Below are 17,931 nucleotides of genomic sequence, written 5' to 3'. Positions count from 1 at the left end.
GTTTTTGCATTGTGTGTCTGGGTGTGCCACACTAAGCATGGACAACAGAAAGAGAAGAGAACTATCTAAGGACTTGAGAACCAAAAGAAAAATATCAACAATCTCAAAGTTTCAAGTCCATCTCCAGAGATCTAGATTTGCCTTTGTCCACAGTGCGCAACATTATCAAGAAGTTTGCAACCCATGGCTCTATAGCTAATCTCCCTGGGTGTGGATTGAAGAGAAAAATTGATGAAAGGTGTCAAGGCAGGATAGTGCGGATGGTGGATAAGCAGCCCCAAACAAGTTCCAAAGATATTCAAGCTGTCATGCAGGCTCAGGGAGCAACAGTGTCAGCGCAAACTATCCGTCGACATTTAAATGAAATAAAATGCTATGGCAGGAGACCCAGGAGGACCCCAATGCTGACACAGAGACATAAAAAAGAAAGACTACATTTTTCCAAAATCCTTCTGGGAAAACGTCTTGTGGACAGAGGAGACCAAGATAGAGCATTTTGGTAAAGCAAATCATTCTACTGTTTACTGAAAACGGAATGAGGCCTACAAAGAAAAGAACACGGTACCTACAGTGACATATGGTGGAGGTCAATGATGTTTGGGGTTGTTTTGCTGCCTCTGGCACTGGGGGCCTTGAATGTGTACAAGGCATCATGAAATCTGAGGATTATCAATGGATTTTGGGTCGCACTGTACAACCTAGTGTCAGAAAGTTGGCTTTGCGTCTGAGATCTTGGGTCTTCCAGCAGGACAATGACCCCAAAAATACGTCAAAAAGCGCCCAGAAATGGATGGCAACAAAGCGCTGGAGAGTTCTGAAGTGGCAGCAATGAGTCCAGATCTAAATCCCATTGAACACCTGTGGAGAGATCTTAAAATTGCTGTTGGGAAAAGGAGTCTTCCAATAAGAGACCTGGAGCAGTTTGCAAAGGAAGAGTGGTCCAACATTCCGGCTGAGAGGTGTAAGAAGCTTATTGATGGTTATATGAAGCCACTGATTTCTGTTATCTTTTCCAAAGGGTGTGCAACCAAATATTAAGTTAAGGTGTCCAGCCCATTTTTGGAGTTTGGTGTGACATTATGTCCAATTAGCTTTTTTTCCCTCCCTTTATTGGTTTAGTTCCAATACACACAAAGGGAATATATGTGTATAGCAAAACATGTGTTACTGCAATCCTTTTCTGTGAGAAATACTTAATTTTCTAGAAAAATTTCAGGGATGCCAACATTTACGGCCATGATTGTGTGTGTATGTGTGTATATATGTGTGTATATATATATATATATATATATATATATATATATATATATATATATATTACAAAAAAAATAAGGTTGCAGCAGCACTCTTGGTCAATAAAATGGAGTCTCTCAGTGCACTTTTTGATTATTTTAAATATAAATGTGTGTATAATTTCTCTGAAAATGGTGTCCATCTTAAATATATGGGAATTATATGACTCCTCTTGGCTGCACCTGTTTTGTGTCAGAAATTTGAAATGAATGTAGTAAATTTGACGATATTTGGCGACCTTTGTCAGCTCCATATTATCAGGGGTCTGACACTCGCTGTGCCATGTAGTCATGCCTGGCAGAAGCTGGCATCCAAATGTGCACATATATTGTGACTATTGTGCTCCTTTGCGATTGTTCGCAGCTCCTGCCCTGTCGTCTCCATTTCAGGCTCAGTATCAGGGCTTTGTAAGTGATCTGGCCCCGCATCCCCGGCCGTCTCAGGTGGTGCTCGGCCATAGGGGCTCTGCTCACCAGAGACTGCAAGTGTTCTTCCCACAGAGCTGGCAGGGAGACGCGCGCCCCCCTCCCACCACCCGCAAACAAACCCTGGCTCGGGCGCTTGTTGCCATAGAGACACAATGCAATGTGATCATCCCATCGGGGAGCTGCTGTTTGTGCTCTATTCAGAGGCCTCGCTGCTGCCAAAAGATCCAATGCCCTGACCAGAAAGAACCTCGTCCCGTCACCTTCATCCCACAGACTTCTTACCCCCAAATAAGAGCAAAATCTGCTCAGGTTTATGGGAGAAAAGCTCTATACATAATGGAGCTGCCATAAGCGATGCCTGTTTAGTTGCTATGGCAACACATTTTTAGAAGTCCTTTATGAGTATAGTATAGTATTTGGCTTTGGTGAAATTCCTGCCGTCTTGTAGGATTCTTGCAGTCAGCCATAATAACTATAACCTCCATCGTCTATACACCCTACAAGAGCGCTTTCTTCTGAAATAAGTCTGATTCCCATTTGTGTCTGGGGGTTTTGTGAGGTAAAACTTGGCAGACTCCATTATAAGGTCTTGTTCAGACGACCATTTATTAAACATTTTATATTACCCCCGTAATCCCGGCTTATTGCAAATTACACCCGCCCGCATTCAGGACAAAATGTTGTCTCTCTACTGCATTCTATATGAGTCAGTGGGGTCTGTAAAGCCGTACTTGGGTTATGGCTTCACTTCATCTCATCAAATCTGTCTCCTATAGGAAATTTGCATCTAAAATCCAATGGTAAATGCCTTGATTTCGTAGACAGACTTGCACAACATCCCAAGCGAATTTCCATATCACAATTACAACCCATCTTATCATGGCCTTTTCCCTGTTCCCAACTTGTGGTTCCCCAGCTGTTGCAAAATTACAACTCCCATCATTCCTGGACAATCTTTGGTGGTCAGAGTATGATGGGAGTTGTGATTTTTTGCAATAGCTGAAGGGCCAAAATTTAGAAAACCTGTAGGAAAAGCTGAGTGACAACCACGCTGTGCATTGATATGGAGGCAGGGTATGTAGCTTGGGTATATTTAAAGGGTTATTCCAGCGCTTAAACATATTTCTTATCCACTGCTTAGGGCAGTGGTCTTCAACCTGCGGACCTCCAGATGTTGCAAAACTACAACTCCCAGCATGCCCGGACAGCCAACGGCTGTCCGGGCATGCTGGGAGTTGTAGTTTTGCAACATCTGGAGGTCCGCAGGTTGAAGACCACTGGCTTAGTGGATACGTGTCTCATTGAATGGGGGGGAGTTGAGTTGAGTTGACGTCCGTCCACTGGGAACCCCTGTGAACATGCTCCATGCATTGTCTATGGGAGATGCCAGGAGTGTGGCCCTTTTTAATGGTAAGCAGTAGTCCTATTTGTCACACAGCTTTTCCAGGAACAGATAACCCTATGGCAGCCCTTGGCTAGTACTTGGTGGCTTTTTTAGTATATTGTTGGGTATTGATTGTTGGGTCCTATCTATAGTGTGACAGGGCTATCCGCATTCCTCGTAGGCGGTGGACGCACATCAGTATGGTTTCCTATCAGGTTTCGCACACACTGATACCAGGCGTCTGGAATTGTTCTTTTTTCGTGATAAGACAGCACCGTTGGATATAAAAGATAATGTTTCAGGAGCGGGAAGGAATGGACGGGGCCTGTATTGTGTAAAGACCAGCACTCTCCTGCAGTAGAAGCTATGTGACCACCCTCATTGGTGTGCAATGGGTTAATAATCCCAGCACGTATTAATGCTGTACACTTACCTTTAAAATCCTAAGACTTCCATTCTCTTCATAATCTGTATTTAGGCTATGTTCACGTTTAAAAACAACCTTATGTTTTTGGGGTATGTTGGAAAACCAGCTGACCAGTATGTATAACCCCAGATCCGATGATTTCACACAGGACACACAAAATTTTAAAGGTATCCTTAGTTATTAATACATTGGGATAGCTGTGCACAGATATTTATCATTCGGATATTTCTGTCAATATAATTTTTTTTTAAATTTATTTACTTTATTTATACAGCACCAACCAGGGGCATAACTAGTATGGGTGCAGATGCGGTGCGGTTACACCTGGGCTTAGGCTGGGTTCACACCACGTTTTTGTAATACAGTTCCCGTATCAGGTTTTTGATAAAAAATAAATAAAAAAAAAGATTCCTCAAAACGTGTGTGCAAATTTTAATCCGTAAACGGTTGAAAACCGTGTACGGTTTGAAAAAGGATGTCTGGTTGCATCTGTTTAAGGAAAAAGACGTATACGTTTTTAACTTCTCACTCCATTATGAATAAAGTTTCACTTGTTTGATTGAAATTCCAAGAAAAAAACTGTGCAAAGTCAAAAACCGTATGGTGAAAACCGAATGGAACCGTACGCACATACGGTTCTGTACGGTTCCCATTGACTCCAATGTTAAAAAAATAATAATAATTATACGTTTTTAATACGGTTTTTCACCCGGACCAAAAACTGTGGTAGGCTACGGTTTTGGGTACAGGAAAAAAACTGGCAAAACCGTACAGGGTGCAAAATGGACACAACCTGATGCATCTTTTGGCATACGGTTTTCAATGGAGAGTCAATGCGTACGGTTTTCAATACGGTTCTGTATGGTTTTCACATTGAAGACTTATACGGGAACTGTAGTCTCTCTTTATAAGGAAACCAGTGCTATAAAAGATGCATTTACACGGAGGACCCTTTTTCAGATTTAGCATCGGGGACTTGCTTCTTCAAGTTAGGGCAGTGCTGGCCATATATTATGCAATGCTGTACATAGACTCTTATCATTAACATTGGTCCCTGTTTCCATTAGGTCTCAGAATAAAAATTCCCACTTTTTCTATCATTATGTTGTGTGGTTTTATTTATTTATTTAAGGGTAGTTTAATGTAAATTTCGAAATAGAAGAACTTTCTATGGGTGTAGACGATTCAGATGTCCGTGTGTCCAAAGATCCGAAGTGATTAATGCAGTAACTTGGTCATAGAGCAATGTTCCCCAATCTGTGGCTTTCCGGCTGTTGCAAAACTACAACTCCCATCAATGCATGATGGGAGTTGTAGTTTTGCAATGGGTTGAGAGCAACTGTCATTAGAGTGTGAGATGCTGAAGATACTTGGCGCACCATTGGGCACTGGCAGATGGGGTTGGATGCTTTTACATTCGAATATGGGGATCTCGGGTACTAGAAAACTAGGAGCATCCGAAAAAAGACCTAGGGCATATGCCTGATGGTGCCAAGTGTAAGCAACATAACTTTTAACCACCATGATTTCTTCGGGTTTGTCAGGCCGGGTTCAGATCATGTTTTTGCAATACAGTTCCCGTATACATTTTCAATTTGAAAACTGTACTGAACCGTATTGAAAACCGTATGCATTGACTCTCCATTGAAAACCTTATGCCAAAAGATGCATCCGATTGTGTCCATTTTGCATCCTTTACGGTTTTGTCATTTTTTTTTTCCCCCTGTACCAAAAACTGCAGCCTACCACGGTTTTTGGTCCGGGTGAAAAACCGTATTGAAACGTATACTTTTTATTTTTTTAACATGGGAGTCAATGGAAATCGTACAGAACCGTATGTGCGTACAGTTCAATCCAGTTTTCGACTTTGCACAATTTTTTTTTCTTGGAATTTCAATCAAACAAGCAAAACTTTATTCCTAATGGTGAAAAAAAAAAATACAAAATGTATGTTTTTTTTTTCTTAACAAAACGGATGCAACCAGACATCATTTTTCCAACTGTATACGGTTTTTAACCATATACGGAATAAAATTTGATACAGTTTAGTCAGGTTTTGAGGAATCCGTTTTTTTTTTTTCCATCAAAAACCTGATATGGGAACTGTATTGCAAAAACGTGGTGTGAACCCAGCCTTATCTATAATCGCACCTTTCGGTATCTGGCCAGCTTTAGGCAAGTTTCATACAAGCATATTTTATAGGTGCATTTTTTTCCTTCCATGTTACGGCAGATTGTTCCATGTGCACATTTACTCCCCAGGGTCCGGCTGAAATACAAAAACGCCCCTGTAATACGCTCATGTGAAGCTGGCTGCATAATACCTAAGGGCCCATACTGGACTCTGGAAGCCATTCATACATTCATACGTACTTTTTCTCCCACAGAAACATTGCTTATAGTGCATCTGTCACTTAGTTTGAGTGGGTAAAACCACCAGCATTTTTAGTGTCGCGAGTCATGTCACATCTTTATATAAATTGTTGATTACTTAATCCGCCCTGAAAAAAAGGACTTTTATACGGTCCCAGAGTGTCAGAGGTGTGGCCTTGAAGTTATCTGCTTTCCCCCCGGCCGGAACTCCTCTCCCCTATGACGTCACGTTCGCTCTGTTTGATGCCAGCGGCGAACCGCGTGGAAATTCCCATGGGATGTGAATGGACGACCAGCGTGATCAGTCACTGACACTTGCTGTGATGTTGACACTTGACAATTGTAATGGAGGTGCTTTGTGGTGCTGCATGGCGGGGGGGACAGTCTGTGGACTGATCAGATAGGAAGAAGAGTTTTAATTTCCACTTTGTGGGCCGCCCCTGGAGAGAACAATAGGATCCTGGGTGAGGACGTCTGCTCTTGTCTTGTAATCCCATCTGGATGCAGCAGAAATTGACCTTCCATTGTTCAATAATGTGTCGGGGTGGAAATACAATGTAACAAATGACATCAGATTTCATTATGGAGTGTTGAGAGATGCAGGGTCCCGCGTCCCCATAATGTTCTCCCTATCATTCTGCTAAGTGGCTGCAAACTCCTCAGACATTTCATCATCCTAACCTCCTTCTACCCATGAGATCAGTGATAAATCATATTAGAAGCAGCTTTTATTGGGGTTAAGACTAGACAGTGGAATGTATCTACTATTATTGTAGATCAGCCCTATTAAAAAGAATGGAGCTGACCTGCAGTACTGTGCCCAACCTGTGCACAGGTGTAGCACTGTTTAAAGAAAGAAATCAATTTAATATAGGTTGTTATACAAAGTACAGGACATGTATGGCTTAGAAAGCATGACAAATGCAAAATTCAACCTAGAGCTTTATTGATCATTCAGTCGTCATTGCAAGTCATACAATAAATCACAATCACACAAAGCATGACAGTACAATATACAGCACAGGTTCCCTAAGCTATACACACTACCACATGCTACACTAACATTCCGCTCCATCGTATGCATTCCCAATAAGGATGTTCCAACAAAGCATGGGTCTCATTGAGGTTATCCAGCTTAAGGTATGGAGTCTTACAGCAAATGCTTTGTTGGAAAAAAAATATTTAAATAAGCTCTTCTTCAGGATGTGCCACTTATAGGTAATCAATGTCCTGCCCATCTAAGGCTGCATTCACACCACGTTTTTGCAATACAGTTCCCGTATCAGGTTTTTGATATAAATAAATAAATAAATGATTCCTCAAAGCCTGACTAAACTGTATCAAAATGTGTGTACGGTTTGAAAAATGATGTCCGGCTGCATCCGTTTTTTAAGAAAAAAGTTTTCACTCCATTATGAATAAAGTTTCACTTTATTTCACTGTACAAAGTCAAAAAACGTACGGTGCAAACCGGATGGAACCGTACGCACATACGGTTCTGTACGGGGGGAGAATAGCCGATAACTTATACCGGAATATCTGTATAAGTTATTGGCTATCGGCCTCAAAGTTCACAGATTATCTGTATCGGCCCTAAAAAATCAATATCGATCGATCCCTAATCTGGAGGACCACAGTTTGAGACAACTGCTCTAGAGCATTGGCTCACAGAGTAGATACCCCCTATAGGTGGCGCTAGAGAGAGTTTGTTTACGAATTTCCACATCTTCTATATTAGTTACCACCCTGCATCCCCCCAACCCCCCCCAGTGTGTCTGGTTTGCTGTGGCTATGTACCTTCCATGGTTAGCCAGGGCTAGTTAATGACTTGTTCTCCATACAGATTGTTATCTCCGGTGACAGAATTTGCAGAATGTGGGCTTGTTTTCAAGGGGGAGGGACGCAGGGCAAAAGGTCAGAACTGAGCCGCAGCAGCAGCTGCCGTCTGAATGTAGTACTATGTATATGGCCGATGTGAGGAATGAATCTTCTTACCCTGTGATGGAACAAAGGGGATGTCTGCTGCAAAGGTTCAGTGCACCCTCAGCTTTTGTAACTACAACCGTAACTGGAAAGGAAAAATGTCGTCATTCAGTTGTATTTAAAAAAAAAAATAGTTATTTACTTTTCTTATTCCCGGATCTGGATGATTTTGTGCATTTACTGCAGGTCTTTGTTGGTTATTCATGAACGCTCTCACTTTTCCTTCCAGGCCTCAAAAAACAAAGATGGACGAGAACGCAGTGAGATGGTATCGCCGACGGAGGAGGAAGTTTTCTCCTGGCCCGGTCCGAAGGCTGTCATGTTGAGGAGGGCCTCGGAAGGCTTTGGTTTTACGTTAAGGCACTTCATTGTTTACCCGCCAGAGTCTGCAGTCCAGACTTCAATTAAGGTGAGCGCAATAACCCGCGATCTGTGACCCAGTCTCCTTCGCTTTTTGTTTGTTTTATCGCTCCTGACTTCCTTTGTCAGATCCGTAGGTGCGATTGGATCAGTTAATAAGTAATTTGTAGCCAACCTGTTTTCTTTTATGTCCTGGAACATTGCTCACATTCTGGAATGCTGCTCTACCTGGGTAGTAACGCTGGCATCATGGAAGGTCCTCCACTTGTCGCATCCGGGGTGTCCTTGGTTCTTGGCTAAAGTAGGAGAATCCGAAGTATCTCACTGTCATCCTTCAGCTACTGTTTATGGCACAATATAGCAGGTTAATGCATTGCAGACATTAGTTGCTTTAGGCCTTCTTTTTTTTTTCTGGAAAAACAGCGCCACTCTTCTCCATAGGCTGTGTTTGGTATTGCACCTCAACTCCAGAAATGGAGTTCACAGCCCATGGCCAAAAGTGATGCTGAAGACTCTTTTTAAGGTAATTCTGAAAGTTATCCCCTCTCTGCAGGATGGGGATAAGCAGGGATCAAGTCCTGCAGGAATGCGTGGGAACGGAGTTCCTGCACTTTTTCCACAGCAGGAACACCGTTCCCATTAGCAGGAGTCCTGCAGGACCAGCCCTTATGTGGAAGAGTTCCCACACTTTTTTTTCCAGGACTTGACCCCTGGAAATAAAGTTTTATATTTTGGGAGGTTTGACCGCTCAGGCCCCCTGTGATCTCCTGTACAGAGCACTGGCTCTCCTGGGTGCAGCGTGTCACATCCCCTCCATATATCTTTATGGGTGAGCCTCCCATAGAGAGATGTCGAGGGGGTGTGGCATCCCCCACTTTCGGCAAGGTTTGTGACACACCACACCCTGGGAGAGCCGGGGCTCTGTACATGGGATCGCGGCGAGCCCCAGTTGATTGGTGTCTGTTTGTGTATAGGCAGAGACCTGTCAATGAAGCCTATTGGAACTAGGGAAAGCATTTAAAGCGTCACGGTCGTTAAAGGAAACCAAAAATCAGTGTCATACAGACATGTCAAAAGTTTAGAGCGCACCAGGTCTCAGTCCTAAGACCTGCTGCAATCGCGAGTTGTTATAAGCTAGTAAAGTCCATGGCAGCGCTCTTCGTTCCCCAGCTGTTGGATTTGATTGACAACCAGGAAAGGAAGCTCTGAACGCAGGGGGTCCATAAACTTTTTTTTTTTTAATGACAGGAACTCTTTAGGCAGGTTGTCTGGGCATGCTGGTAGTTGTAGTTTTTCAACATCTTGGGGCACCCTGGTTGGAATACACTGCCCTAGAGCCTTAAGGTGTTAAAGTCCCTACAATCTAGACTAAAAGGTGTCTATAGATCCTATATATTGTGACAATTATAAGATTGTAGTTTATGAGATCCGTGTCAGGTATCAAGACAATGCAGATATATATATATAGGGGGGGGGGGGGGTCATAGCTTTGCAACACCTTAGGGGTACTTTCACACGTGCGTATTTTGCTGCAGATGTTGCTACTAATTTTGCTACCTATTGACTTAATAAATAGCTCCAAATCTGTGGGTTATGTGTGGTATTGCAGCTGTGTTCCATTGAAGTGAATGGAGCTAAGTTGTAACACTACACACAACAAGATATTAGCTTTGTTTTTTTTTTTCTTTTCCTGGATAACCCCTCAGCCATCAAAACACCCAAGAGGCAGCCATATTAAGACGGCATGCTTTTATGCAACCTATTAATTTAGGGTCGGTTCACACTGTTTTGGTCTCTGCTTCAGTTTAGTTTTGCAAATCATAGTAAACACCTGTAAAAATGATACACTCAATTTTCTATATACATTTTAAGTGATAGGATTATGCTTTGACGTACAGCAGCAATCCATATTTAGTATCAGTTTAACATACACATTTTATAAGAATCCCGCTGCCCGTCTTTTGTCACCATAATAAATATTCCTCCTCTCTCCTTTCTATGCAGTCACTAGGCATAGAGCTCATTTATGAACCATTCAGTTCTTGCACCTAACGTTCCCATGGGCTCTTGCCCGCCCTGCGAGCAGCTGCAGAGAGCAGGACATGTATCCCATGTGACCCAAAGTCAGCAGCACAAGTGTCAGCGATTAACCCTTTATTTCTGCCGAGTTATATGATCCGTCCCGCCATCAGTTATGCAGTTCTCTCCTGCACTCTACTGGAGCGACTTTAACTTACATGCACATGTAGTTAAGCAATCTTTATATTAAGAACTAAATGATAAATCAACATAATTAATGAGGGACTATCAATATGGCAGGTTAACCCTAGTTAAAGGAAATCTGTCACCAGTGTCACCTGCACTAATCTATCGGTACTGACAGTGCAGGTGACACTGATGACAACGGTACTTACCTTCCCCCGTTCCGTGGCGGGGATCTTATGTAATTTCTTCCGTTTTCTCCACTCCGGGTACCCTGCATGTGGCACGGGCGGTGTTTACGGACGTCACCGCTGCTGTTCTCTCAAAGCGGGACCCAGCAGCGGTGACGTCAGTAAGCTCCACCCGTGCCCCAAGCAGGGTTTCCAGGGCGGAGCAAATGGAGGAAATTACCTAAGATCCCTGCCACGGAACGGGACAAGGTAAGTACAGTGGTCTTCAGTGTCACCTGCACTATCTCAGTACCGACAGGTTAGTGCAGGCGACACTGGTGACGACAAATTTCCTTTAAAATTTTACCTTCTTGGTAGCAATGAATGAAAACCTTCTTGTTTTACAATCAAAGATTTAAAACCTGTCCTGATCATGATCAGTGTACACAGGTATGAATGACACGGTGTAAAATTAGTCTTTTTTTTATTTTTATTTTTTTATCATCATATACAAATTATGCCGTAAATAGTTACTGATGTATTTTTGTAAAATAACGTTTCATATACGTCTATGGAAATATGTTCATCAGTGCGCGTGACGTATATTGAAGTGTGATTTTGAACAGTTTATTTCTAATTTGCCATCATAAATAAGAAATAACGAAATAAGATGGTGAAACGGGAAAAGGTCTGTACAAATGCGAAAAAGGCAACAATTTGTACAACTTTTTTTTGTTGTATTTTCTGGTTACAAATACAGACACAAATACACTGTATGAACCAGGGCTGTGGAGTCGGTAGATAAATGTTCCGATTCCGGAGTTTTCTGTACTTCCAACTCAGACTCCCCGACTCAGACTCCTCTGTATTAATATTCAAATGTATTTTATACATTCCTTGAAGGAAAGAAAGGCAACATACATGTCATTACCACAGGACTACTGGCTGGGAAGCCAACAGTCTACTGTATTGAACAGTTTGTGTGCTGATCTGCTGCTGAAGATAGGGCAGTGGGAGGATCCAGGAAGGGGCATTTATAATAAAACATGATTTCCCTAGTAGAATCCCATAGTCATGTTTAAAGTTTAAAGGGGTACTCCGCCCCTAGACATCTTATCCCCGGGGTCCCGCTGCTGGCGACCCACGGGATCGCCGCTGCGGCACCGTGCATTCATTACTACACAGAGCGAGTTCGGGGGACCGATACAGAGCGATACAGTGGACGGAGCAGCGTAATGTCATAGCTCCGCCCCTCGTGACATCACGTCCCGCCCCCTTAATGCAAGTCTATGGCAGGGGGCGTGAAGACCACCACGCCCCCTCCCATAGACTTGTATTGAGGGGGCTGGCCGTGACATCACGAGGGGCAGAGCCATGACGTAACGGTGCTCCAACCCCTGTATCGCCCGTCATTACGCACAGAGCGAACTCGCTCTGTGCAGTAATGATAGCGCGGTGCTGCAGCGGCAATTCCGGGGGTCCCCAGCAGCGGGACCCCGGCTATCTGACATCTTATCCCCTATCCTTTGTATAGGGGATAAGATGTCTTGGTGCGGAGTACCCCTTTAAGCTAACAATCGAGTTTACAAGTTTTTATAGCCTTAGCTGAATGGCAGCAGTTTTTCCAATGGTTTACAGCTTCAGTATTGAACTATTGACCCTCCATTCCCTTCACTTATACAAGTATGTCTAATCCTGCAAAAAACATATTTCCTTAACCCCTTATCAGTGAGAGGCTAGGTTACCCATGGGTTCCCTGTAAAAGCAGAACACAACAAGTATTGCCGCTCCTAATTGTGCGTTGCGTGCCATATAGTGAAGCACATGAAAAGTATGTTTCTTCACGGTCACTTAATGTGTTCGTTTTGCGGTTACGTGAGGCACTGCATGCATTGGTCTTTATTCTTAAAGTAGAGAAGTCATTAATTATAACTTTTTGTGAATTGGGACATTTAAACTTGCTTTTTTTTATTTTTTTTATTCCAATCTAAATTTAGTAGGAGTCGGAGTCGGTGCATTGTTTGCTGACTCCGACTCCAGGTACCCAAAATTTCGTCCGACTCTGACTCCTCGACTCCCACCCCACAGCCCTGGTATGAACCAGTGTTTCCCAACCAGGATACCTTCATCTGTTGCAAAACTACAACTCCCAGCATGCCCAGACAGCCAAAGGCTGTAAAGAACAAGTTCTAAAGTAGTGTTCCCCAACCTGTGTGCCTCCAGCTGTTGCAAAACTACAACTCCAAGCATGACCGCTGGGAGTTGTAGTTTTGCAACAGCTGGAGGCTCACTGGTTGGGAAACACTGGTGTGAATGCAGACTCAGGCTGATAGCTATAACCCTGATCCCATAGTATAGCCCACAGGATAGGGGATAAGTAGCGATCAGCTAAGTTAGTTTTGTCTGGAGTTCTCCTTTAACTCTGATGACCTTTCTTCTTTCTCAAACTTCTGCAGTTCACCTTGCCATGGGGCCAAATCCTGACTGGTGACAGCCCATTCTAGTCTAATCTGTGCTTGGAGTATATCACAATTTCTGCTTTTTGTGGACTGCCCACAGGTTCTCAAGGGGATTGAGATCAGGGGAGCTGTCCGGGCATGCTGGGAGTTGTAGTTTTGCAACAGCTGGAGCCACGCCGGTTGGGAAACACAACCTTACCTTGTCTGCATTTAACATTTGCCTAGTGCTACATTAAAGGGGTTGTCCAGGAAAAAAACTTATATATATTTTTTTAAATATATTAACTGGCTCCGGAAAGTTTAAATCTTAATCCTTTCAGTACTTATGAGCTGCTGAAGTTTAGTTGTTCTTTTCTAAGTGCTCTCTGACGCCTGTCTCGGGATCCGCCCAGTTCAGAAGCAAATCCCCATAGCAAACCTCTTCTACTCTGTGCAGTTCCCGAGACGAGCAGAGATGTCAGCAGAGAGCACTGTTGCCAGAATTTACAAATCTGTTTAACTTTCTGGAGCCATTTGATATATTAAAAAAAAAAAAAAAAAAAAAAGATTCCTTTCCAGCTTGTGGCAGTAAGACCTTCTACTGAGGTCCTTTTCCTTTATTTTCTTAAGCCTGACCTTATGGCTACGTTTAGGAGAGTGTTTCCTAACCACGGTGCCTCCAGCTGTTGAAAAACTACAACTCCCAGCATGCTGGGGGTTGTAGTTTTGCAACAGCTGGAGGCACCATGGTTGAAATACACTGCCCTAGACAATCATTCTTCCAGATGTCCCAAACAGTATATGGGTGCTTCATCAGAGATAGTAACAAACTAGATAATACCCCAATTCGCTGCAATCCAACCCTGTACTTCTTGCAGAATGTCACTGTCCTTGTTGTTTTTATTGGAGAGAAGTTGTTTCTTTGCTGCCCTTCTTGACCCCCAGATGCCTCCACTGACACCTGCCTGCTGCCATTCCTGAGCAATATCTACACTGGTGCTGAACCCTCTTCAGGAGACTTTGCAGGCACCTGCTGCACTGGGTTCACACCATGTTTTTGCACTACAGTTCCCGTATACATTTTCAATTTGAAAACCATACGGAACCGTATTGAAAACTGTACGCCAAACGATGCATCAGGTTGTGTCCGTTTTGCATCCTGTACGGTTTTGTAATTTTTTTCCCCATACCCAAAACCGTAGCCTACCATGGTTTTTGGTTTGGGTGAAAAACCGTATTGAAACGTATTTATTTTTTTTTTTTTACATGGAAACACTACAGAACAGTATGTGTGTACAGTTCCATACGGTTTTTAACTTTGCACAGTTTTTTTTTTCTTGGAATTTCAATTAAACAAGTGAATCTTTATTCATAATGGAGTGAAAAGTTTAAAACTTATACATTTTTTTTTTCTTAAAAAAAAACGGATGCAACCGGACATCATTTTTCAAACCGTATACGGGTTACACTTTGTACACACGTTTTGATACAGTTTAGTCAGGTTTTGAGGAATCAGTTTATCAAGAACCTGATACGGGAACTGTGTTGCAAAAACGTGGCGTGAACCCAGCCTTAGGCTGGGTTCACACTATGTTTTTCAACTACGGTTCCCGCATATGTTTTCTATCAAAAACCGTATGGGAAAAAAATGGATGGAACAGTATGGTAAAAAGTAAACCGTATGAGTTTTTAAACAGTATACTGTTTTTAAAAGTGAATACTGTTCCGTACGTTTTTATAGAAAAAAAAACCATACGTTTTTGAAAATTTTGTCCATTTTTAATGGGAGGGGTCTTGGGTGGGGACTTTAGGATTCAAATGCGCATGTGCAAAGTAAAAACTTATACGTTTTTCCCGTATGGAACCGTATACATGTGCGTTTCCCATTGACGTCCATGTTAAAAAAAAAAAAAAAAAAGTATGCGGTTGCAGTACGGTTTTTAAACCGGAGACAAAATCGTGGTCAACCACGGTTTTGACTCCTGTTTAAAAACCGTAATGCAACCGCATACGTTTTTTTTTACATGGACGTCAACGGGAAACGCATATGTATACGGTTCCATACGGGAAAAACGTATATGTTTTTACTTTGCACATGCGCATTTGAATCCTAAAGTCCCCACCCAAGACCCCTCCCATTAAAAATGGACAAAATTTCAAAAACGCATGTATTTTTTTTTTTTATATAAAAACTGACGGAACTGTATGCACTTTTAAAAACAGTATACTGTTTAAAAAAGCATGCAGTTTACTTTTTCCCATACTGTTCCATCCGTTTTTTTCCCATACGATTTTTGATAGAAAACGTATGCGGGAACCGTAGTTGAAAAACGTAGTGTTAACCCAGCCTTTTACTTAGGTGCCCTGAAACAGCCTTCATAACAATTGAACTTCTCTCCATGAAGTTCTTGATGATCCAATGAATGGTTGATTTAGGAACAATCTTGCACACAGCAATGTCCTTGCCTGTAAAGCCTTTCTGATACAAAGCAAAGATGTCTGCACGTTTCCTAACCATAGTAAAAAAAAAAAGCCTGGAATGGATCATTCAAATGAGAACCTGTATAAAGAAGACGGAGACTTCTCTTTTCAGATCAAATCCGGTGTTTGTATTTAATAATTGCAATTAAAAACTTGACTATGTGAACACTCACCTAAAGCAACCAGTCTGCTCTCATAATTCAATCAGCATGACAGTGTGATATCTGCCGCCATGTTATCGCTTTCTCCTGAGACTCCTAACGGAATCGCTGATATGTGATTGCAGCTCATTATGTGTCAAGGCTTAAATTCAATGGAAGTCCACCATGTTCACACAGTAAAATTGGCAAAAGTCATAAAACAACATTTTCACGGAAAAAATCATGTTCCATTGTTGTCAGCCCTTAAAAACTTTTTTTTTTTTATTTATTTATTTATTTATTTTATTCATCCAATTTGGGTTGGAAAACTGCCAAAATAAATCGACTTCTTTGAAATAAAAATAAATAAATAATTATATAAAAATTGCAAAAAAGCTGATTATTACCGTATATACTCGAGTATAAGCCGACCCGAGTATAAGCCGAGACCCCTAATTTCAACCCAAAATCCCAGGAAAAGTTATTGACTCGAGTATAAGCCTAGGGTGGGAAATACCTCACCCCCCCCTGTCATCATCCAGACCCGTCATTAACATCCTCATCATCATCCCCTTGTCATCATCCCACACATCCCCCCTTCATCATCCCCTTATCATCCCACACATCCCCCCCTTCATCATCCCCTTATCATCCCACACATCCCCCCTTCATCATCCCCTTGTCATCATCCCACACATCCCCCCTTCATCATCCCCTTATCATCCCGCACATCCCCCCTTCATCATCCCCTTATCATCCCACACCCCCCCCTTCATCATCCCCACCCCCCTTCATCATCCCCACACCCCCCCTTCATCATCCTCTTCTCATCATTCGCCCTCAGTGGTCTTCAACCTGCGGACCTCCAGAGGTTTCAAAACTACAACTCCCAGCAAGCCCGGGCAGCCATCGGCTGTCCGGGCTTGCTGGGAGTTGTAGTTTTGAAACCTCCGGAGGTCCGCAGGTTGAAGACCACTGCGGCCTTCAACATCATCCAGCCCCCTCTCACCCCCTTTAGTTCTGAGTACTCACCTCCGCTCGGCGCTGGTCCGGTCCTGCAGGGCTGTCCGGTGGGGAGGTGGTCCGGGCTGCTATCTTCACCGTGGGCGCCTCTTCTCCGCGCTTCCGGCCCGGAATAGAGGCGTTGCCTTGACAATGACGCAGAAGTACGTTGGCAATGAACGCACCTCTGCGTCGTTGTCACGGCAACGTGACTATTCTGAGGCCGGGCCCGAAGCGCTTAGAAGAGGCCTCCCCGGTGAAGATAGCAGCCCAGAACCAGTATCCCACCGGACGACCTCCTCACCGGACAGTCCTGCAGGACCGGACCAGCGCCGAGCGGAGGTGAGTACTCAGAACTAAAGGGGGTGAGAGGGGGCTGGATGATGTTGAAGGCCGCAGTGGTCTTCAACCTGTGGACCTCCGGAGGTTTCAAAACTACAACTCCCAGCAAGCCCGGACAGCCGATGGCTGCCCGGGCTTGCTGGAAGTTGTAGTTTTGAAACCTCTGGAGGTCCGCAGGTTGAAGACCACTGCGGGTGGGGGAGTTCACTCGAGTATAAGCCGAGGGGGGTGTTTTCAGCATGAAAAATCGTGCTGAAAAACTCGGCTTATACTCGAGTATATACGGTAGTATTAATATTTATTTATTTATTTATTTTTATAAGTGATTTATGCAGCAAAACAAAAGAAAAATAAAATCTGCCTAAAATGTTATGTAAATGTAGCCGAATGGGGGTTTTGTGATGAAGTTAATTTTCATGGTAAAGAACGCCATTATTTGCTATTTACCTGGTCACAGTCGAGAAGTTAATGTAAATTGAGACAATAAGAAACTGAGGCCGCAGACGTTGTGAAAAATGAAATTTGCGCCACTCTTGAAACTTTCAACCTCAACTGTAAAAAGTTCTGTGGATGAGGACTAGAGATGAGCGAACTTACAGTAAATTCGATTCATCACGAACTTCTCGGCTCGGCAGTTGATGACTTAACCTTCGTAAATTAGTTCAGCTTTCCGGTGCTCCGGTGGGCTGGAAAAGATGGATACATTCCTAGGAAAGAGTCTCCTAGGACTGTATCCACCTTTTCCAGCCCACGGGAGCACCTGAAAGCTGAACTAATTTATGCAGGAAAAGTCATCAACTGCCGAGCCGAGAAGTTTGTGACGAATCAAATTTACTGTAAGTTCGCTCATCTCTAATAACCTCTGCCGGAAGGCCAAAACATAGTGTCTGAACAGGGGCCTAGCAATG

The 17,931-nt window shown here is 43.1% G+C and overlaps 1 protein-coding gene across 6 annotated transcripts in view; it reads left to right on the top strand.

The window, feature by feature from the left end:
* The window catches only part of ARHGAP21 (Rho GTPase activating protein 21), a 194,252-nt gene that overhangs the window by 62,992 nt on the left and 113,329 nt on the right, over positions 1 to 17,931 (top strand). For all 6 annotated transcript variants that reach the window (XM_056519308.1, XM_056519305.1, XM_056519309.1 and 3 more), the window contains exon 2: positions 8,118 to 8,297. In XM_056519308.1, coding sequence (XP_056375283.1) covers positions 8,118 to 8,297 — 180 coding nt within the window. The remainder of the gene's footprint in view (positions 1 to 8,117; positions 8,298 to 17,931) is intronic.

Source organism: Hyla sarda, chromosome 5 (genome assembly GCF_029499605.1).
Source record: "Hyla sarda isolate aHylSar1 chromosome 5, aHylSar1.hap1, whole genome shotgun sequence".
NCBI classification, from domain to species: Eukaryota; Metazoa; Chordata; class Amphibia; order Anura; family Hylidae; genus Hyla; species Hyla sarda.
The sequence above is the reverse complement of the archived record's forward strand: the minus strand, read 5'-3'. Positions and strand labels throughout refer to the sequence as shown.